General features: G+C 33.8%; 1 protein-coding gene across 4 annotated transcripts; it reads right to left on the bottom strand.

Annotated features, from left to right (window-relative positions):
- Positions 1-19,013: 19,013 nt before the first annotated feature.
- Positions 19,014-22,990, bottom strand: LOC104092551 (uncharacterized). 4 transcript variants are annotated; one of them, XR_011413146.1, is made up of 5 exons: positions 22,612-22,945; positions 22,328-22,462; positions 22,037-22,235; positions 20,385-20,532; positions 19,014-19,313 (listed from the first exon to the last, which is right to left on the bottom strand). XR_011413146.1 is itself a non-coding variant. In XM_070192306.1 (5 exons), the coding sequence occupies exons 1-5, from the start codon at positions 22,795-22,797 to the stop codon at positions 19,278-19,280; spliced, it is 648 nt and encodes a 215-aa protein (XP_070048407.1). In that variant the 5' UTR covers positions 22,798-22,914; the 3' UTR covers positions 19,014-19,277. The 4 variants fall into 4 exon arrangements, 2 of the variants coding, with proteins under 2 accessions (XP_070048407.1, XP_070048408.1); XR_011413145.1 differs by having other exon boundaries at positions 20,385-20,516; positions 22,612-22,921; XM_070192306.1 differs by having other exon boundaries at positions 20,385-20,476; positions 22,612-22,914.
- Positions 22,991-24,543: the final 1,553 nt, after the last annotated feature.

Here is a 24,543-nt window from a genome sequence, read left to right as displayed (position 1 = left end):
GCAGGTCATAATACATATTATGAAGTTTCCCGGGACCTTAAGTCGATGAATGGGCGTTAATTATTAAAACGACAAGTCGGGTTGTTACATTCTCCATCTCTTAAACATACGTTCGTCCTCGAACATGCCAAGAAATTTTCTGGGGACTTTAAATTACTGAGTGTATTCTTACACACATACTTGTGGGTGATTCTACGTTCCCGCAATTTAACACAGGTCCGACGACACCATCTCAATTGAGATTATTTCTTTTCTCCATTCTTATAAGCTTTAAAGCAAATTCCCTAACTCTCCAATCATTTCCAAAAGGTCTCAGTTTCACTTCGACACACGGTATTAGTCTCAACTGGTTATAGTAACTCGTGCCTACACACACATCAACTTTTTTGATAGTGTTGAAGTACTTCAAAATGGTTTTTCCGGGTTGCTACATTCTTCCCTGCTTAGGATCATTCGCCCTCAAACACATAATATATTTATCTCTTTCTTTGTAAATCTCAATTCTCCAAATTTTACTAACTCCTAAATTTTTCAGAAATTTCGACAGAGTCCCCCCCTGTAATTGGGCCTATCCACTTGTCAGAGTAACACCAAAACTACTCCTAACAACAAATCCACAAGCTAACAAAATATCACAAGGTATATATCAATAACACCAATCTCAGCATTACAAGCACTGTATTATCATAATGATATCAGGACATGAAGCACATCATATGTATGCTCATCACCACATCTCTGGTCTTAAAAGTTGTTCATAATTAATTCTAGCATCATCAATTAATCTCATATTAACCACCACCTCATTTCGAATTTTCACAACACCGACAACAGAATGTGAGGCATGGAGACCTCATGATTGTTTACTCGGATTGATGAGTCACATTTAACGCCACCTGGGCACTTATCTCGTAGGTTAAAACTCAATGTTTACAACATGAAAATGACTGAATATGCACATAAAATATACAAGAATTATCAGATAAGCCTAACATACACGACTCCCAATTAATATTATTGTACCATTAAATTTCACAAAGTGAAAAGTTTTTAACTCATAAGTATTTCACCACAAGGATCTCGTCCTTATATAACTTCCACCAAGACTTGTAACCCGGTTTAAATATTTCACATCATATATAAAATGCGAGGATCTCGTCCTCAACTCCAAATCACAATATTTTGCACATTGTGCCAACTGAAATTTCAATTTCCTTTCTTTCTTCTTTTCAATATATTTTATAAACAGTTTTCACAACACATAATGAACCCTCATACATGTAGGGCATATAATTCATAAAATTGAAATCAATTATTCCGAAATCACATCAAAACTCACAGTAGTGAGAAATAAAAAGTCACGTTTGGACTTATAGCCCTCAATGATGTACAAAATAAGAATGATAGACACAGGCTAACATCATCAAACCTCCCAACAAGGATACACATGTGAGTGGTTCACAAAAATTTGAAGCATACCCATAAGCAGAGCATAATAGGAGGACTCACCTCAATATTCGGATCCGAATCAAACTAAGAGAAAATATTATTTTATAACCAATCGGGATCATACCTGTAATGACACCATCTAGTGTATCGGCCTCAGCCAAAACATATCGATTATATCAACAGGTCGGACCTCCACCTCTCAAGTGCCCACTACCCGCCCGTCCTCCACCTCTAACTGACTGTGCATGTGGAGTATTAACTGGAATAAAGCTTGTAACTGGAGTGCTCTGATGAAATCCACCCTCCCAAGTCTGGGACAATCTCTCATGATGTGCCTAGTGTCACCACACTCATAACAACCCATCACCACACTCATAACAACCCATCTGAGGATTCGGCTGCTCACACTGAGTCTGTGCCAGATAACTGGAATAACCATTATAGGAACCCCGTGCTGGTGGTGCATTAAAGAACTTACTGGAATACCCCGAGTATTCTGAAATTGTTTTCATGACCCAGTTGATACTGAAATGTAGAATTATTAACGACGCGAGGATACCGCAAGTCCCAACATCATCCCATACTAATCTCAGCTCTTAATCATATACAGGTTTCAGAGACCCTTTCAATACCACATAAATACATCTCAGGCCGAATCTCATATAACACATGACCCCCTCAATTTGATCGTTTATAGTGGACTCCCTCATTTGGTGCGGAGCCATATGACACATTCCGATGATCCACAATACTAACCTTCATCGCTCGTAGGACACCAGTCATAAGACATCTCAAGCCATTTATTTGGCGCATGCCATCCTCATGACAAGTAAACTCGCTTCCCCTAGTGCCTTGGTTGCGTATGTACCCGTCGCTAAATAGAAATCTCATACTAACTACATAGTCTCCAATACCACCAACTATTTCAGATCTACATCCACCTCGTGACCCTATCACAATTGTGATGATTAGGCAATTAATTAAACCTTCTTAATATCATACTTATCAACCAGATGTCAGAACCTGCGGCACCTCAATGTACACAACTGAATGATCTCTCAATACTTTCGCATCTTTGATCTGGACGACACGTTGTAATAATGGTTGAGCAACCCTAGCTCCCTTATAACCCCTCTATAGTATCACGAACCATTGGCGCATTGTTGATACCGAGTGCGCAATTTCATACACGAGTAGATGCAAAAGGACATAAGATATATTCTTCAAGCCGAATAAATGCCGCACGATAAGGAATGAAAGAAGTAAAATTTCCTAACAGTTCTGTAGCCTCTCGAAAATAAGTCCAGACATCTCCGTACCGATCCGCAAAACTCTACTAAACTCATTCGTGACTCGTAGAACCTATGAACCTAGAGCTTTGATACCAACTTGTCACGATCCAAAGTCCCACCACAAGCGTCGTGATGGTACCTAATCTCTAAGACTAGGTAAGCCGATTTTCATGACATTTCGAAGCCATTTTTTTGTTTACTTTGTTTTTATAAACGAAACCAACAACAAAAATAATTATAACAACCTCCCAAGACTGGCAGTATTGAGTCATGAACTCTAACATAATACATGAAATGATCTCAATGATCGAATACTCAATACTGTTTGATTAAAAATTAACAGTGCAATAAAATAAACTAACTCCAAGGGACTGCAACGACCAAGCAACTCTACCTTGAATCCTTGCGATTACACTCTAACTCTGTCCAGGTCCGATACCTCAAATACATGGCTCTGCACAAAAATGTGCAGAAGTATAGTACGAGTACACCACAGTCGGTACCCAGTAAGTATCAAGACTAACCTCAATGGAGTAGAGACGAGGTACAGTCAAGACACTCACTAGTCAAATAACCTGTACAATATAGCAGTATACAATAGTACTGAAAAACAACTAGCAATGATAACAACAAACTCAACTAGTGATATAACAACAAGGCAATAAGAGCATCATAATTATTACTCGGGCGAATAAGGAACACAAGTACAATCAACAAGTCAAGTCCTTCAAATATAAATCCTTCACATATTATTCTTTAAGATAAATATCTTACGAATATACTTCTTTTGAATAACTATCTTTCAAATATAATTCTTTTCAATAAATATATTTTCAAGTAAAAGTCACCATGTGACACCTCATTTCACAATCATAAAAACTACGGGTCTCAGTCCACCTTCATATTTTTCACGGCACCTCGTGCCCATATTTCTATCACCAGCACACCGACAACTCACTTGTCAATAATAAAATCATTATATTTTTCTCCGGCACCTCATGCCTATATTATTTTCATAACTGCAAGGATAACTCACGTACCAAAATATCAATGTATATAAGATCCGCATGATCAATTTATTTTCAATAAAGTAAGGTTAAAAATCTTTAAATCAAGTAAGAAATCAACAAAGATATAAGTTTATTTTAGAAATCGTTTGAGTGAGGAAAAATGACATTTCCATTAAAATAAAGCATCAACTAAACTACTGATTTGGATATAGAATTTATTAAATTAAACATACTAGAAATTTTTCTTTTATTTAAAACAACTCAATCATAAAAAACAAGTACAACCCAAAAATACAAATCCTCAAAGTCTTGTACGAAAAAGTCAAGGTCAACACAATACATCAAGAAATACAAAACACTTAATATTAAGTCAAATAATACATCACGGAAAACACAAGAATTTACAAATTACGGAAAAACAAAAATAACCAAAGGCAAGTGCATCCATAGAAAAAATCAACAAAAGGGCACTCCTGAAGTACCGACTCGTAGTCCCAAAAGTAAATATGCAAGACAGAGAGAATCTCCCGAGGTACCGCCTCGTAGTCCCAAAAGTAAATATGCTGAGGAATCTCCCGGAATACCGTTCCGTAGTCCCAAAGTAAATGTGCAGGGAAATCTCTCGAAATACCATTCCGTAGTCCAAAAGTAAATGTGCATGGGAATCTCCCGGAATACCGTTCCGTAGTCCCAAAGTAAATGTGCACGGCAGGGGGATCTCCCGAAATACCGTTCCGTAGTCCCAAAGTAAATATGATTTCAACAACTGCACATCAAGTGCTCACATATCACAACTTGCCACATAAATCAACAATACATCATTTTCCACAATAAGGAGCCCATGGCTCGACCATAATGTGTACAAAATCTTAACAAAATATATTTCACATAAATTCAAGGTGGCAATCACACCAAATCATCATATAGAAATAATTTCAACAAACAAGGATCTAGGCATGACAAATAGAGGATTTAATAAGTGCCAATAATTTCTAATTTAATACATAAGGGCATCTAAGGATTTTTAATCAATGAAAATCTAAGGATTTTTAATCAATGAAATTCACACATATAAACCAAGTACGTACTCGTCACCTCGTGTACATGGTTTTCAATTACACAATTTGCACATAAGACTCAATGCCTAAGGGAAAATTTCTCCACTCGAGGTTAAGCAAGACACTTACCTTTTTGAAGTTAGACCGATATTCCAAAATCGCCTTCTTGCTTGAATTGACCTCCGGACGGCTCCAATCTTTCTTGAGCCTTCCTTACATTACTACGAGGTTCCGAAAATTCTAGCAACTTCAATATATTTAGAAGCATAACAAAAGTGAACCATAATTAAGAAGATTTTCATGGTTTCAGCTCATTTGAGCATTTTATCAAACACCATGTGTGCAAATTTGATTACAAGGTTCTTCTACAAGATTTTCCTTCATTCCACAACCCAATATTTACTTATTTGATATCAACAATCTTTCCACAAACCTTATTTTTACAAGCATATATACATAATACTCTTACATCCAAGAATCGTACTCTCAATCACCAATCTTTTACCCCAAACTCGAAATTGAAGACTAGGGGTTGAATCTTACCTCTTTGATGAAGATCTTGTGATTAACTTCCTTGATTCTTGAAGATTGGATGATTAGAATGTTAGGTTCCCTCCTTCTCTCTCTAAAATGCTCTCACCTCTCTCTAAAACCCTCAGAAAAATACCCCAAAATAAGCCCCAAAGCCTATTTATCAAAATGGGGTCGGGTTATGAAAATAGAAAAATTAACCCTCCGAAAGCAAGTATGCGGCCGCATAATGGACCGCAGAATGGGTATGCGGGCCGCAAAACTAATCGCAAAATCGGTCCCAGAACTGGGCTCTTCTGGTCCATTATGCGACCAGTTTTGCGGTCGCAGAAACAGTTTTGCGATCGCATAATTGGTCGCAGAATTGCATTTTTTCCAGCCTTTGGCAATATGGTCATAACTTTGTGTAGAAGTGTCCAAATGACGAACGGTTTAAAGCGTTGGAAACTAGACACATATACCTTTCTTTTGATAGGTAACACACTATATAACTCTTCATATCAAGAGAGGTATGTTTGTTTGAAGCTAGGTCTTATGCGTACTCACTTGAACTTTAGTCTATTATGAAATTTTCAACTTCAACATTCGATGCCGAAACCTATCGAATCAAGTCCATTGACCTCAAATTTTGCACACAAGTCATAAGTGACATAGCAGACCTATTCCAATTTTCAGAATCATATTCTGACATCGTTATAAAAAATTCAACCTTCGATCGAACTTTTCGAAAATCGTCTATTTTTCAACTTTCCCCAAAATGCGTCGAATTGTCTTACGGACTTCCAAATCCAAATCCGAACGCGTGCCTAAGTCCAAAATCACCATACGAAGATATTGACATCATCAAAATTCTATTCCGGGGTCGTTTGCTCAAAAGTCAACTCTTTCCATTTAAGCTTCAAAATGAGAATTTCTCTTTCAATTAAATTCTAAATCCTTCGAAAATCAAATTCGATCACACCCGCGGGTCATAATACATATTATGAAGTTGTCCGGGACCTTAAGTCGTTGAATGGGACGTTAATTATTAAAACGAAAAGTCGGATCGTTACAGATTAGTAGGTTAATTCCTTGTGGCATTTGACTACAGCCTTGTAAATCAAATTATATTTGCAACGATCGCCGAGCATAGTTAGACCTGATCAGAAAGTCACACTGCTAGAGAGTTATTGACAAATTCGAAGAAAGAGTAAAATATATTCATGTCCATTGTCCACACTGAAATTTCTGTGCGGCAAATTTCGACAGACATATAAAAAGGATATGACAAAACTTCAGAACTAAAGAATACAGTGGTAGGAGCCAATAGAATAGGTTCTGTTCTAGTAAAAGACCGTAAAAGAATACGACAAAGCTTGTGGGATTGTTTTACCTTATTTAGACATGTCCATTTCCACTATTTAATGACTAACGATTTTCTCACACCAAAAGTTCCGAACAATTTCTATTGACACATGAAAATTTGAACACTAACGTGAGGATATTGATACATGATTGAGCCTGAAAAATCTTTATTAGTTACTTACGGTTATGTGGATCTCTTGCCTGATTTTAACTTGTAATTGAAAAATAGTCATAATTTTAAAATTAATCAAAATTTAATTATTTTTTTATATAAAGATAAAAATATAAACAAAAATATCCTTTAAAAGCCGGAAAGATTCCACCATAATATGCTGGAGTTCGAATTTTTTATATTTAAGATTCCAACATAATGTGCTGGAATTTCATAATGTTATGGAGTTCCAACATAATATGTTGAAAGTTTATACGCGCGAACTCTATAATTTAGTATATTATGCTGGAACTTTCCGTATTTCAGTTAAAATAGTAATTATTTTTTAATGACTTTGTAAACGCCAGCTATTTTTCAATTATCAATCCGAAAATTGGCTCGCCCATGTTATTTTCACCTTTTATTTTGTTTAGTTTTACTGCAGTAGGGGGACATTTGGTTTAAAAACACGTTATGCATTACAATAACTATTTGAGAATCACCTTTACATATTTTGGATGAATACATTAGTTATATTTTTAGTTTCGTTTCCTTCTTCCACCATGTCATATAAAGGCTCCCAACAAAGCTAATGTAAAAGAGAACAAAAATTCTTTGTGAATACACTATAATTACATGTCCAATTTAATTATCAACAAATAAATTAAAAGTAAGGCGACTCTTGAATTGCCAATGTATCATCATAAAATAATATTCTTCTTTTCTTTTGAAAGAGAACTTTGGCATAACTGGTAAAATTGTTACCATGTGACCAGGAAGTCACAGATTCAAGTCATGAAAACAGCATCTTGCATAAATGCAGGATAAAACTAGGTACAATAGACCCTTGTGGTCCGACCTTTTCCCGGACTCCATGCATAGCGGGAGCTTAGTGCACCGGACTGCTCTTTTTTTTCATTAATGAGGTTAGAGTAAGCATAAGCAAAAGTAGGGCAGGGTTTTAACGGGGCAGGCAAGGGCGGAGGGAAAGTATTATCTTACGGGTTCAGACGAACCAAGTAACCTTTTTGCTTAGACATTATATTTGTATTAGAATATCTATTAAATATGTATAGATACTTAATTGCGAACCCAGTAACTAACGAGCTACGAGTTTGATTGCAAATTCAGAATCCATAAACTTTAAATTCTGTCAACGTCTATGAGATGAGAGAAGGGCAAGGAAATATTTAAACGGGACAGGGCAGGGAAATACTTAAATGGGGCAAAGCAGGGCAAGGTAGGGTGGGTCAAAAACAAATTGTAAGAAACTCTTGTTTCTATAACTACGAAATTTGAATGCAGGGTCTGTGCTATGCAAAAATGAGTTGCTTAATGGGCAAAGTATCAATAACTTCTTAGTTTGCTTCTTTTTTTTTTTCTTTCTTTTTTTAATTATTTATTTGCATTTTAGTTTAATATAGGCTTAAATATTTTATTAATTATTCAAATTAAAGTTTCAAGAACGGACAATTATCCTGTAATAGTCTCTTTTGTAAAATATATTTTCTTCTCCATGCAAGTCTTTGAAATGATAATACTACAATATTTTGGACCAAAAAGAAGATAATATTGCAATATCTCCTTTTCCAATTTATATTCTGGCACTTTTCACTCTAAACTTCCCGGAAAATTTATTGAGTCAACCTAATAATTTTTTCGGAGGAAGCAAAAATAGTTCTTTTGACCGACGTACTCTAATATTTTTCAATTAGTTGTATAATTCCAAGTAAATATAAATCTTATGAAGTACAATCTTTATTTTCCCTTTAATAAAGCTTGTACTTCATAAGATTTATATTCCCTTTAATAAAATTGATAATTTGTTTGTTTGTTAAAATTCTCTTATGTTAAACAGTTATCACATTTTAAAGGTTATTAAATTTTATTGGCATTGTTTTGTTTCACTTTTGCCCATTGTAACAGTTATCTTATTCACATGTTAATTTTAAATATTATATTAAAAAGGTCAAAAAATTAATAAAAATTGAATAGAATATTACAAAATATAAAAAATAAAAAATAAAGGAGAGTCTAAATGGGGCGGGACATGGCTTGATAGGGCGTGTCAGGGCAGGATAAAAGTTTGAAAAATTAGTAAATAGGACAGGGCAGGGCGGATCAACAACTTATATGGGACAAAACTTATCTCGTCTCTTTAATTGTTTTAAATTGAGATTGTATCTTGAATCTGAAATAGGTTAGCTTGTATCATTATAGTTGTTACCCTTTTATATATGCTTTCCCAGGAAAAGAAAATTTAGAAAAATATATTTTCTCTAATTTTGCATCATTCTAGAAATTTTGGCAGACGCTTGCAATTTTCATGTTATATATAGGAATATTGGTTTTAATCTAGGATAAGTAGGTGATTTGAATTTCTTTTTTCCATTTTCCTTCCCAATAAAGTTAGTTAATTTCCATTTTTTAAACTTCATATTTATCTTGGTTTTCCGAAATTAGTAAAATGAATGGAGAGAGTACGTTAAAAATAAAGGAAGAGAAGACAAAAAATAAAAAGATACTGACTTTTACAGAAACCTTCTCAGCATAAAAGCATGCAAACTTTTACAGGGACAATAAGTATTTCCTTTTCTAGCTATACCAAAAAACTGAAAAGCACCAATTTCTACTCTAATTTAAACACGATTTTTCCAAGCATAGCATAGATAGTAAATAGAACTCAACTGACGGCCAAATAATTAAGCAATTATACACAGAATTAAAGAAACAACCAAAGATGATAACTCAAATTAACGGTAATATAATTAATAAACTTCAATATCCATGACAACCACAATCCTAGAACGTGAAGTTTAGCTTCACGTAGACATGGTAGCAAAACAACAAATCACCAAGAAAAAAAAGTAAAGATTACTAAATTTGATGGAAGAAAGATGAGATCTGATGAATTCCGGCCTCCACGACGGTTCTGTGCTCTCCCTTCTTCAAAAGTCTCTCCAAAGTCGGTCTCCTCTCTCTAAAAATAGTATTTAATGACTATTTATATGTGTAAGAAAAAGACCTAGACAAAATAACTAAATCCAAAATAAAAAAAGACACAAAATAGGCTTGAAACCCGGAACACACTCACATACTGCGCCTAGCGAGCTAAAACGCTAGCTCCATCTCGCTGCAGCCCTGGCGACGCGAGCTGTTTCTGTTGCTTCATCAATTCAATTCTGCTGCCTAACTCTTCAAAGTCACGTTTTCTCTTCTTTTTCAAAAATCCTTTGCATTATTTCCTAGCCAATCATTGCCCAATTCCAATGACTTTCGTTTCTTAGCTTTCCAATTCATCCTTTTGTCTTTTTCTCTCTCTTTTTAAAAAAAAATAATATTAACCTTAAATCATTGTACAATAATTAAATACTCATCTACCATTTTTGTAGTGTATAAAATACACATAAAATCTCAACTTTGATTCCAATTTCGTCTTCAAAGAACCATAAAATAAACTCAATTAAGCACAAATATAATATAGTTTAACATTAAAGCCCCAAAATGTAAGGAAAGTAATACACTAAAAATATGAAATTATAGCCAAACATCACATATACACATACTTGCTTTCATTTCCTTTGCATATTTGTTTCCAAATTAATAGACTCTATTTTATCTCAAATGATGATACTGATTTTTTATAGATAAAAATTGGCCGTAATATAGTTATATTAGACAATTGATAAAAATATATTAAATGTAAAAGAAGAAAGACAAATCTAGCAAACTTTTTATTTTTTAAAAAAAACAAAGGAAAAAAAAGTAGCAGACTATTATGCTAAGGTTGTGCTTTCTTGGCATAGGTAAATAATGATGGTGGCTTTTGGAAGGAGACAAATATACAAAAGAAAATGTAATAATAATGAAAAAATGCACTACAAGTAAACTCTAATTCTTATAAAAATACTCATATTTGTTATTTCACAAAAGATAATTGTTTGACCAATCTTCACTTGGAAGTTGGATCCTTCAAAGACCGTATCTCATGGCTATGAGTAAGTCAGAGCGTTAAAGCAAACCTTATCCTTGTCTAGTAACCCACATAGATTCAAAATATAAAGAAATAAAAATTTAATGAAATTATATACCTATTTACATACATAATAAAATTAATAGTATAATTTTTCGACGAGTGAATTTTTAACTACTGACCTTTGTGGTCACTCAGTTAATATGTGCAGTAATCGGGACCTTCTATTCTTTCATAACATCATAGTACCATGCAAAAAGTTGCATTTTATACTTCATTATTTCTATAACTCAAAACAATGTTTTCATAATAAATGTATGCCTTTATAAATTTAATAAGATTTTTTGCATATAAAATAATTGTCAAAGAATATAGTAGTAGATAACAATATAATGCACGTGCGTAAAAACTTGTTATAGTTAAATATGTAGATAAATTGAACTTTCATTGAAGCTACGAATTGTCAGCAGTTTTTCTAAATGAAACAATATTGAAAAAGTAAATAGATTGGAGGAGTTGATTTCTTTTACACAAAATAATACTTAATACAAATAAGGAACGAAGATGATAATACTAGTAAATTTAAATGTTGAGAGAGAAAAGTTTAAAGCTTTTCACCTTAGTACTACTTTAATGTTAAGCACAGAGCCTTTGTCCGCGATTTTCAGCAAAAAACTCAGAGCTTAATTAAGACTTAAGAGGTAAAACTTTAAAAGGCTGACATATATTTGACTTGGTTAAAGTAGTTTGACTTGGTTCCAAATTGAATTAAACTGATTTAAAAGGTTGACATGTATTTGATTTGGTATTGACACTTAATGTATATAATATATATATACATTAAATTAGTTTGCGATTCTTTTTTGAGATTTAATATTTATTATATATATATATATATATTTTTTGAGATTTAATATTATATATATATATATATATATACAAAATAATTTAAAATATTAAATAATTTTTAGGAGATTAGCTAAGTCATATTTGCGATCCTTTCTTGGAATTAATGCTCAGTTCAAATCATATATATATATATATATATATATATAATTTTACAAAATAATTTAAAAAATTAAATAATTTTTAAGAGAATATTCGCTTAGTCATATTTCGATCTATTTTTGGGATTTAATTATTTATTGTATAAGTATTGTAAACTTTCCATGCTTGATTCTAATGTATATGGTCACTTTTTTATCAAGTCTTAATTAAATACTCTAATATAGCTCTTTGTTCTTTCAAGCCAGAATTGTTTAAGCTCATACATATGGTGTATATATATACCTTTACCAATTTTGAGATATTGTTTTATTTACAATTAATCTTAGAATAAACGAACCATATTATCTAGGAGTTATATTTTTCATTTATTAGAGTTTGGCTAAGCTTGAAATATATTAATGTAAAAATTTTGTTACATTTATGAAAAATAAGAATTATCATGTATCACGAATTTTTTTTGTCATAGATCCTGACCTACCATCCTCCCATGGCCTTATCCATTTCGTCTCCCATTGTGTTTGCCTAAATTATATATTTTCAAAAATATTTTTTACTACCTAACGTCAAATCAAAATAAGTAAGTTCTAAGGAAAATATTTCCCAAAGGTACCAAACAATCCCACAGTTGATTCAATTTTCTTTTTGATGAAAAGCGGGAAAAACAATATAATTTGTTTGAATATTCTCTGTCTTTCTATTTCATCTTAGAAAAATAATGTGCATGCACGTATGTATACATGCATACATATGCACACGAAAATAAACACTATTTTTACGTAAACCCCAAAATGAGTTTGTCTTAAACATTAATGAATTGAGCCAGGGCAGTCGTTTTCAAAATTTAAAAAGTTTAACCACTAAATTTGTTCTATATCATTTAGAATTGAAGCGAGGAAATAGTGTTGGAATATTTACGTACACACACAGTGGCGGACCGAGGATTTTGTGCAAGCGGGTTCAATCTTAGAAGTATATAAATTTAGTCGTAAAATAGTAGTTGTCAAGTGGATTCAAATAAAATATTTATGCAAAATTTAAACAACTTTAATCCTAATTTATACATATACACAGTATTATTTTTTGTGAAGCGGGTTCAGTTGAACCCGCTAGCCACCACTTGGATCCGCCACTGTACACACATATGTATACACACAAATAGCATATAAATATAATTGAAATTAAATACGCATGTCCTTGATTATCACTAAGAATATCTCCAATAATTTGATCTAAGAAATTTTAACATAAATATTAAATTAAGTATTGAGGGGAAAATCAATCTGGTTGTTATACTACTTTAGAATATTTATCTTATATGTCTTTCTCTATTTTTTTCCTTAGGAGATGGAGTATGACATAGCTCAAACTGTGTAAATACTTATTATGTCTAGTTTAACTGATTTTAAAAAAAATATATAATTACGCCTAAGGTGGCGTGCCCCTTGTATTGAACACCAAAAAAAGAGAGTTAACAAATTACAACAGCCCAAAAGGAAAGAGAGTTTAACTGATTAAAAGTCATAACAAATGGCTTAGTATTATTTTTCAAGATTACAATAACAACAAGAAGCCATTAAAATCTACGAGTAGGGTCTGAGTAGGATAGTGTATACGCAGATTTTACCCATGTTCCAGAGGAATATATTGGTTATTTCCGATAGATACTCGGTTCAAGAAAATGAAAAAAGACAGCGAAGCAGTATCATCAACTCAACGGAAGCTAGAAAAATAATACTAGCAATGTAATATAGATAATTTTGAATAACTTGAGTGTAGTCCATTAATAGTACAATTATAGTAGTAAGATAAAGTCAATTACATAATGCAACCTAGTTATTTGATTTGGAACCAAAAAAAAAAAAAACTTGTACAGTTGTACGTCCCCTGTCCCACTTCTCACTGTACAAAATTCCGTCCCTTGCATTGCAGACTTGCAGTCCAGAAAAACCGTCACCTTCGCCTTTTAAATTTTACTTCTTTCTCTTTGTTTTGCACTCATCTTCATTACCTTCTCCATTGAGTGGTAAGCTCTCCTATCTCTCTCTCTAGAATTGTTTTTCAAGAGCTTCTCATTTTTCTGAAGCTCAATGTTTCTTAGTTGAACTATTAGGTTGACAAAAATGTTTGATTGATTTTTTTTATTTTGTTTTTCTGAAGCTCAATGTCTCTTCACTTTTTCCATTTTCCAAAGCTACTGAGGTTGAATATTTTCACCATTATCAGTTTAGTTTGGAAGATTAACAAGGTACCCAAAAAATATTACACATTTCTAGCTAAAATCTAAAATACTCCTAGCATGTGTAATTTGAGTGTATTATTTTGAACCAAAATCTACATTATCTCGCTTTTCTAAGCTCAATCTTTCTCATGCTGCACCTTTAATTTTTTTTAGGGTTTGCGACCTGGAATCTGATCTGTTTCTTGACGACCACTAAGAATATTGTAAGAAATATTTTTAATGGATTTCTTGTAGTGTCATAAAACTCCCCATTTTTTTCCATTTTTAAGAGCTATAGAATCTCCTCATAATCTCTGCCCGTTTTAGAAATATTTGAAGCAATTTAATTTAGACAACTTTTTACGTTGATGATTGTGGTTAGGCCATACAGATAGATGTCTTTCCAAATATCAAAGAAATTAAAGAATGTTTTAGGGGAGTTATAAACCACTGTTCTTAATTAAATATGGCGTTTTACAAGATTTGTAAAAACAAAATAGAATTGTACAACCCCTATAATGTCCTACTACTTACTGCACAAAATTCCGTCCCTTGCATTGCAGACTTGCAGTTGCAGTCCAGAAAAAAAACCATCACCTTCTCCTTTTAAATTTTACTTCTTCTCTTTGTTTTGCACACATCTTCCATTACCTTCTCCATTGAGTGGTAAGCTCTCTCTCTCTCTAGATTGTTTTTCAAGAGCTTCTCATTTTTCGAAGCTCAATCTTTCTTACTTGAACTTTTGGGGTTTGTGAGTTTATACAAGTTAGTAGAAACTTTTAGGTTGACAAAAATGTTTGTTTTTTTTGAAAATCTGGAAAAAAGAAAAAAGTGATCGATGCAACATACTTACCCATGTTGCATCCTGGAAACTGATCTGTTTGCCAAAATATTGTTAATGGATTTTCTTGTAGTGTTTTGGTACTAAGGGGTTTCATGGTTTGGGTTTATAAAAAAGGAAACCAAACACACCCTATATATATATCGCTTCATGATTTTCTCTTTTCTTAAACGTACTTACCCATTTATGGTGTTTTTCAAGAATCGTTTATTTCATTTTCTGTGTTGTTTGTTACGTTCTCCTTTTTCTTTTGTAGTCATAATGGCAGATGTAGAATTTAGTTTGAAAGATAGTGGGATACTTCTTCCGGACATCCGAAAACAAGGCAGGATGAGTAAGTATGACCTATGTTTATGTGATAAATTAAATATTAATTATTTTATACTTTTTTAATACGAATTGATGGGTTGAGCAGTACAGTTAGACGTGAGATCAATTTAACTCATTAGGTAATTATCCATGCTAAATATGGGCAGGTCATTTTACATAACCCGTCAACCCGCCCATATTGGCTCAACCCGCCCCGCCCGTTTAGTTTCTTATTGCATATGTCTGTTGATGCCCTTTTATATTTTGCTATATGGAGATTGAACTCAGTTTTTTACCACAAGCTTTGTGCTGCTGATTTGAATGAAATGTTACCATTCCTCAAAAGAAAATTATCACTTCAATTCATCACACTTATTTGACTTTGTTTTTATTAATTTCTATTTTAATTTTATAGATGTGTGCCACGGGAGAAGCCGTATTATCGGCTCTATTTGCAAAAGAATTCAGTGAAGCTCCTGTTGAACTCTCTATACAACAAATCGCAGATCTATTGCCAATAAACTTTAATTACAAAAAAAGACTTCACAGAACAGATGAAGTCGGGTGTTATTTTGGTTCGCATGTTGATGCTCTTCTATACGCAAGAGACTTTGGTTTGTTCAAAGAATGTGACTATCCCAGAAGAGGGAGTAAAAATAAAGATGATATCCCTCCTATCCCTGATGTATGTATGTTTCTCCCTCTTCAAAAATATTTTATATTATGAAAATATTAAACTTATTTCTTTTTTTTTTTGTAACACATGTTAGAAACCGAGATATCTAATTGGACATGCCAATCGTGTGTGTATTGCTGGGGATCCACATAGGAAGGATTCTGAGAGATTAGTCACTGCAGAAGAGATTAATCGAGTGTTGACATATCAACCTATGGTTGGTGCAATCGATATCTATGACAGTTTCGCCAACTTCAAGGGAGATGTATGTACTGTTTTTATTCTTATACATAGTATTTAATTGTTGAAAGAATTACTAAATCTGTTTTTATTATGTAAGCTGAATTTAACTTAAATTGCTATTATTTTCATTATTGTGTAGGGTCTCTATACGGGATGCATTGTTGATGAAACGAATCAGGGTGGACATTCTATTCTCATAATAGGATGGGACATTAAGAATGGAATAGAATACTACTTGGACATGCCAATCGTGTGTGTATTGCTGGGGATCCACATAGGAAGGATTCTGAGAGATTAGTCACTGCAGAAGAGATTAATCGAGTGTTGACATATCAACCTATGGTTGGTGCAATCGATATCTATGACAGTTTCGCCAACTTCAAGGGAGATGTATGTACTGTTTTTATTCTTATACATAGTATTTAATTGTTGAAAGAATTACTAAATCTGTTTTTATTATGTAAGCTGAATTTAACTTAAATTGCTATTATTTTCATTATTGTGTAGGGTCTCTATACGGGATGCATTGTTGATGAAACGAATCAGGGTGGACATTCTATTCTCATAATAGGATGGGACATTAAGAATGGAATAGAATACTACTTGATTAAGAACTCATGGGGTGAGAACTGGGGGGATGGAGGTTATGCTAAAGTTAGAAGGGACTTAGTATACAGGTTGGCTTATCCTGAAGGTGTCGATAAAGTGGGTAATCATTATGAGGATTATAACAGCAGTGAAGCCAAAAAGGAGAAGGGAAAAGGTGCTCCTAGCATCAGTAGGACCAAAAAGGAGAAGGGGAAAAGTGCTCCTAGCAGTGGTGGATCCAGAAAAAGGAAGGAGAAAGCCCGATAGATTATTATTTTTAGTATATGTTTATGTTTAAGTTTATGTTTTTGTTGTTAGAGCTGGTACACTCTACTATGCATATTGTTATAGAAACTAGCATATTAGAATCAACTGTGACAAAATATTTAAGGAAGCAGGATATTTCCCTAAGTTTATTTAGTACTACATAATGATGAAAAACACATTATTCTTCGTAAAAGCAGGGTCTTTAATGATGTAATGATTTTAGCTATGTCTTGAGAAACAACCATTTTTCTTTTTCTCTTAGAAATTGGATGTTTGTTTTCTTGCTATATGTAGGTCTTCCCATGTTGCTACATTTTGCTTTCAAATTTTTGCTCCATTTCATGTCTTATGTCTTCTAAGTGCTGTTGAACAAGCACATTCACCTCAAGATCGAAGCCTCTTGAAATAATTGCAATGTTCAGTTCAGATCATTGTAAGGACTACTTTCTGAAAGATTTTGATTACTTTCATCAACTATTTGAGGATTCTTAGGACGAATTTCATGTCTTCTCGATATCCTCATCTCTTCTTCAATCGCTCAGATAAAGAGCAACAAAAGTGCCGGATAAGCGTTCCAAGTTTGGCTATTTTCACATGCAGTTCTGAAAAAAGAATTGACTAAATTTTAGCTCACAACTGTTGACAAGATTATATTAAGTATTAATGTACCAATAACAAAAATATTTCAGGCAACAGTAAAACAATATTTTTGCCAATTTATTTATATTTTGGTAGCTTACTGCTTAAAATCTCGGATGAATTTAGTTTCGATAGTAGTAGAAAATCCATCCCAAGGTTCAACGTCAAAATTATTAATGCTTTGTCATTTTTAAAATCCTAAAGATTATTCAAAGCAAAAATATTAATGGAGCTTTCTGCTTTTATAATAGTATAAGTATACTCATTTATTCTTAGCCAGAGGTCTCGGCTTCAAGCCCTAAATATAAGGTCGCTTTACCCCCAATATGCAATTTTTCGGCACAAATCCAAATTTAGTTAGGCTCCAATGCGGATACAGAACAATAACAACAACAACAACAATCTTACTATATTCCCATAAGTAGGGTCTAAGAATGGTAGTGTGTACGCAAGTCTTACCCCTGCCTAGTGAAGATAGAGAGGTTGTTTCCAATAGACCCTCGGCAATGCGGATACAGAACACCTAGATATAAAAAAAATTTATTAGGAAGTGCTTTACCCCAATATACAATTTTTCGGCATGAATTCAAATTTAATTAAGCCCCAATGAGAATAAAGAACACCGGGTGAGAAATCAAAAAAAAAAAAAAAAAAGCTATTGGGTACCGACGTTAAACATGTTTCATGTAGAAATGACACTAGGTAGTCGGTCTAGAGGGCTATTATTTAGTATTTAGCCGGTCTATCTGCGCTATAACCCTATGAATATTCTAGCGAGCCTTTTTCTTTCCCCTCCTTTCGGCATTCACTGCTATAAGTTAAGTTTCATGTGAAAACTTCCATGTTTCTTTTAGTTCATGGTCATTTCAGAAAACACGTCTCAATTGCACTAAGATCACTCTCAGTTTTGTAGATTAGGGATAGCTACATTTAACAAAACAAAGTCATTAAAAGGCCGAGAATTTTCACTTTTTAAGTTTTATACACTCGATCCAATATGTTCTTGCTTGGAAAATTTGAAGTTCCAGATAACATTTATTTACACACAAAAGATTCAGTATCATTAGTTATGTTTTGAATTTTCGGCTTACACAGTAAATATCTCTCATTTTAACAGTTGAGGTGTTCAAATGATTATATAGACTACACTCAACAGTAGCTATTTTATCACACCATCCACGTACTCATGATTAGAATAAAATTTAAGGCAAAGTATAGACATCTCCCTGAAGTTGGCCACTATTTTCATTTAGCTACTTCAACTGAGTCTTGTACCTTTAGATACCCCAACCTCAATATGTGTCTAATAAACAACTTGGAGCAGTATAGTATAGGCCAATTTTAGAGAGCTAAAAATTTAACCATAATAGTGCACTACCATAGATCAAAGTGAAACAACTAACCATCTACAGAGGATTTCTCAAGACCAAGTTACTCTAATAAAAGCTTCATCGTCAAACATAACCAGAATCATAACATCAGAACACATTTTTCCTTGTCTTAGTAATAAAACACAGATAACCCTACATTCTTAAAGACATAACTAGGAGCGTAGATGACAAATCACAACAATTTTTTTTCATGTCTTAGTAATAACACAACTAAATGACACTACATTCTCAATAATAATTAAGATAGTAGATAAGAGTTTAAAGAGATGACTAGTTCACTGCGTAGCTTTCACATCAACATTGGAATCAGGAGGCCGCTCACCACCTGCCAAAAATAAAATGATAATTACAACAAAGAAAAGCAGAGCAGGGCAGACCCAAAATAAATTTAAAGCATCAATTTTCTCATCTTTCTGTATATAAAACAATTTGGAACTTCCAAACTGCACAAAGCAAACACCTTGAAAGCTTGACCAGAAAATGCAGACCTTGCGATCGAGTAGACAAGTTGCAATGACAAGGGAGTTGAATGATTTCGGTATAACATTATTTTGATGTGAAACAAAACTTCTGTCCTACTAAAGAATTTTCCAAAGGAACCTAACTATACTACGCGAAAACAGACTATACCCACGAAGTCGCCATGAAATCAAGGGGTTTTCGTGACGACATATAGTTGCATGAAAAGTAAAGAGTTTAGACCTGAAAAGTCGTCACATGTCATCGAGACTATAGGCTAAATTTTTGTCCCCTGAAAACAAAATATTTTGAAATATTCGGCATGGAAAGTTTTCGTGGTGACCTGCTGAAAGTCACCACAGATAGGCATTTGGGGTGACCTAGTCCCTTCGTTTGGTCCTTGTTTCCAGTTAAGCTGGAATCTTTTCACCAATGCAAGAAGCTCTTGCAATGAATCATGTACTCTTTGAGTAATTTATAACATCAGATTCCCTAGGTTAGAAAACAGTTTTTGTGAGAATCTGAATAAGTAATCATTTCTTGGTAGAAAAGAAAAATGAGATGGGAAAAGAAGCAACACATTCTCTTAGTTCGACTCTTGAATGAATTGTTTCTTTTCTTCAGTACCAAAAGATCCTTGCCATCATCAAGGAAAAAAAAAAGTGGAGATCTTTCATTTGGTTCTAGGAGGGTATAATCATGATGAAAATGAAAAAAATAGATTATGGTAAGGACAAGCTCAAACTCATAATAAAATGAGAAATTTTTGACAAAAGACAAATAGAAATACACATTTATAGCAAAGAAAGAGGGAAGTGTTATGAGGAAAGAGTTTTTTTTTTTTTTAAAAAGACAGCCCGATGCACAAAGTATCCCGCATTGACGTATGATCCGGGGAAGAGCCGTATCCCCAAGGGGTGTGATGTAGACAGCCTACCCTAATGCAAGCATTAGTGGCTGCTTCCACGCTCGAACCCGTGATGTACAAGTCACACAGAGGCAGCTTCACCATTGCTCCAAGGAGTGTTCCTAAAAATTGTTGTTCATGGGAGACTTGTAATGTTTCTACCTGAACAACATCAAAACTGCAGCTAAAAGTGATTTTCTAATTCATTTCTTGACACAACAAAGAATGGCAAAACAAAGAATAACACATATCACAACAGCATTGATCAATGCAATCATGTGAATTCTCTTATAAACAAGAATATTCACAAGGGCACTTATAGTTATGGTAAAGTGAAAAAATGTAGATACAATTTCTAAGTACTAAATTCCCCAGATCAATTTGACCATAATACAAAGAAAGAGGCTAAGTCTAAGTCTATAAGATCCTCGAAAGCTTTGTGGTTCTCTTTTTGTGTACATAAAATTAAAATGTATTATGAAGTTTCTCTATAATGATAATGTACTATGAAGTGTTGTGTACTCTATATCATGACTTTTATCATAAAAGACTTATTGAGAAATGTCTGCAAATCGGTGGTGGTCGCTGGTATATTGTTGGGCAAACTAATAGGAACATACAGTTGATATAAATTAATTAAAATGAAATTGGTATTTGGGGCAACCCGCAGTCGCCACCAAATGTATGCTACAATAAACCAATAAATATCCGTGACGGCATGATCACATAGGATAGCCGCTACAGAGGTTTATTTGTGGCGACTAGGGCTGCCACTGAAAAGGAATGTTTTTTGTGGCGACTGATGTCGTAGCTAATATATACTATTACACAAGTCGCCACTAAAAGCTACTCAACTATAGCGACTGCATAGTCACCACTAAAGGTCATTCGAGGCAAGTTTAGAGTTTCAATAATGACTTAGTTGGCACAAAAGCCCTCATCTCTTGCAGTGCAATTGGACGAGGTAAGGTCAAAGACAACTAAAAGAGCCATCAACAGTCCAAGACATCACACTCAGCTGCACCCACGACTTTTATGCACATGGACATGAATTTTCAAGAATCTCAAGTCTCCATAGCAAAAGAAGGCTATGCATTAGATTTCGAAATTGTGAAAGAGACCAAAGACTTCAAATGCCTTTATGAGTTCCTATACCGACCAAACAAATATATCCACCAAGCCAGATCAAACCACGAGTATCGAAATAGTCCAAAATGTCAGTTGCTTGGGAAGCCATTTTGATAGAAGATATTCCACAAAGATGATTTCACGTAAGTTAGTCTTTGATGAGCTAAAAGATCATGGAGATGTTAATTATTTGATGTTAAACTTATCGCCAAGTGGACTACTGATACCTTTTTCGAATATAAAAGATCCAAATGGAGTGAAATGGACAGCGATATGACGGACCTCAGGATTGAGACATAGTTGTTGTAATTTGTTGTGTAGCAAAATGCACATGCATAAATCAATGGGTAGTAACATACACCACACACCTCTCCCCCCCCCCCCCCCCCCCAAACCCAAACACACGCCGGTCAATGCAAGAAAAAAACCCCACAAGGGACAAGGTAATCCTAAGAGGGAACAAATATTGGAAGTTTATATATATTTAGCATAATCACGTTGCATATAAAAGCATTGTAAGTAACAAGGGAGAAGATGCATATTAAAAGGTTTACCTTCACCACTGGATTGTTTCTTAAGCCTGCAAAATATAACTTCTTTGTCTCCATCAATTCCCCACCACGCCAATGTTTGAAAGGTCTTTACAGCATCAGAAGCATCAGCATCCCTGGCTTGAAAGGTGATACGACACCAAAACCCAGCAGCAAGTGATGTGTTCACAGTCAAATTTTTGACAAATTCGTACCTTTTATTCTAACAAATAGAAGAAAGCCAAATTAAAAGGGACAGAGAGAATAACATTTTTCTCCAAGGATAAGGCAATTATATAAGAAATTTTTACTTACATTCTGTGAATTGAAATCGCCAATGGCCATACGAGACAGCTCGGTATATCTTGGGATGTTCTCGAAACCCCGTTGTGGATTAATTGGAGCCACCATACGAACCCCCAATGGCAAATCCAAATTGATATCAAAACCCTATTTTGCATAATACACGAACAACAAAAAGGACAAATCAAAAAAAAAAAAAAAAAGACAAGTAGAAAAAGCACCGGTGTGGTCTAGTAGTCAATGAATTGGAACGAGAACTATAAGGTATAAGTATGAAAGGAGGGCAGGGTATGCACCTCGCTCTCATCCACCTGCCGATTATATTCCTCCCGAAGTTTCCGGGACATACTGCGACCATCGACATACATACCATAATCGTGATCAGAATCAGAATCGGAATCAGCGACATTTGAACCTACTCCATTACTGCTCTCCTCTTCCAACTTTTTTTCCCCTCGGCCATCAATCTCTGGAGGTGCCATCTGCAATCGGAATCGGAAGCTGCTGAAAATGCGAGAGAGAGTGTCTTCTTAACCCTAACCCTAGAAACCTCTTTCCCAAATTCTGTAACGTTGAGATTTCCAATATATTTCGCTGGCAATCCCCATTTTGGGGGTGGGGGGCGGGGATGATAAGTATTTTCTACATGAGCGGTTCAAATGTTTATGTTGAGTTAAAAGAAAAATAGAAACATATCATAATATTTGTTGTATGGTTTAAAATTTGTGATGCTATAACAATATAACATAGCTATAAAAGTTTTTTATTAAAGATACAATAAAAAAAATTAAAAGTTAAAGTTATTTTAAATTTAAAAAAATATCATTCCTTTGGAACGAACTAAGAAGGATATATTGCTACATAACCACCTCTCGTAGTCAATAAAGTGGTTGAGAATCATGAGGTCTCGTGTTCAAATCCTAGCAGAGGTTAAAAATATTAGGTGGTTTCTTCTCGTCTATCCATAGAGTTACATGGTACTTGTTGCTGGTGGGAGGCAACACATATCCCATAGAAATTAGTTTTTAATTAAAAATAAGTGTGAACCTTATTGACAATATTTTTTTGTTTCATCGATATATAGAAGAAGTGTAATTTTTCTATATAATCCATGAAAAACATGTTAAATTTAACCAAATTAACTCAAAACATACTGAGCGGAATCGAAATGAAGGTACCGCTGCATAGAGTAATCTTCTTTAATTTGCGAGTTCGAAGGGTAAAGCAAGGGAAGATCAAGGCTTTCCTCTCATTACTTGTTTATCATTAGAGAGGAGACAACCCGTTCAAAAAATCTCAATTTTCCGACCAAGACAATCAAAAATAGCGGGCGGGGTGCAACTTATGCACTTCTACTAAAGTTAAGGCTAGTGTAACATGCACATGAGACGCACCAGATGCATTCAATTTGTGGGCTCCCTTATGTTGAGAACTACTAACAACTTAGTGTTCGAATTATCTAATAAAAGAAGCCAATTTCAATTCTTTTACAAATTGACTATATATAACTTATTTAACACCTAATAATTTAGAGGGTAGTAATTGACCATCAAAAGTTTGAGAAATCTAATTGAGTGATTTTTTAAGTACAATATGCATAGTTAAATGACTTTTCATTTATAAACAAAAGAAGCACGATGTTACTATGTAATTTCCAAGACAGAACGTGACTATTTGAATAATGAACTCGAGATACGAGCGTACCCAAATACTAATAATAGTATTATAAAGTTTTGTTCATACTATCAAAATCAGACACAATAATGGAGGACTGTTGTAGTAAAACAAATGAGACTCGTTACAAACAAAACTATATTCACATCCCTAGTCTTCTTATAATTAAATTCATTGTTAGTTACAATTTATCTTTGTTGCAAATAGTAGAATTGGTCTATTTTTTATTATTCTTGAGCCGAGAATCTATCGAAAATAACATCTCTATTCCATCGGGGTAGGATAAGGTCTATGTATACACTACCCTCCTCAAACTCCACTTGTGAAATTATACTGTATCGTTGTAGTTGATCTATTTTTTATCAAACACGTCCACTTTTTATTTTAAAATTTGTTCATTTAGACGTTCAAACATAAAAGTTAAATCACAAGTGGTAAGCAATTTCTAAATGAAGAAGCTCCATTGGTCCAATAGCAAATAAACCATGTTCACATATTTCAATTCAGATGTTATCAATTTGTCACTTTAAAGTTCACATAAATAAACATATCCC

The sequence above is a fragment of the Nicotiana tomentosiformis genome, chromosome 12 (assembly GCF_000390325.3).
Source record: "Nicotiana tomentosiformis chromosome 12, ASM39032v3, whole genome shotgun sequence".
Taxonomy (NCBI): domain Eukaryota; kingdom Viridiplantae; phylum Streptophyta; class Magnoliopsida; order Solanales; family Solanaceae; genus Nicotiana; species Nicotiana tomentosiformis.
The sequence above is the reverse complement of the archived record's forward strand: the minus strand, read 5'-3'. Positions and strand labels throughout refer to the sequence as shown.

Excerpts from the sequence above, each read along its gene's own strand:
- LOC104092551 (XM_070192306.1), bottom strand. The coding sequence starts at position 22,797 with ATGGCACCTCCAGAGATTGATGGCCGAGGGGAAAAAAAGTTGGAAGAG. Across the intron at positions 20,477-22,036 it reads GAAACAATCCAGTGGTGAAG|GAACACTCCTTGGAGCAATG; the intron begins GTAAACCTTTTA and ends AACAATTTTTAG. Across the intron at positions 19,314-20,384 it reads CCACTAATGCTTGCATTAGG|GTGGTGAGCGGCCTCCTGAT; the intron begins GTAGGCTGTCTA and ends TATTTTTGGCAG.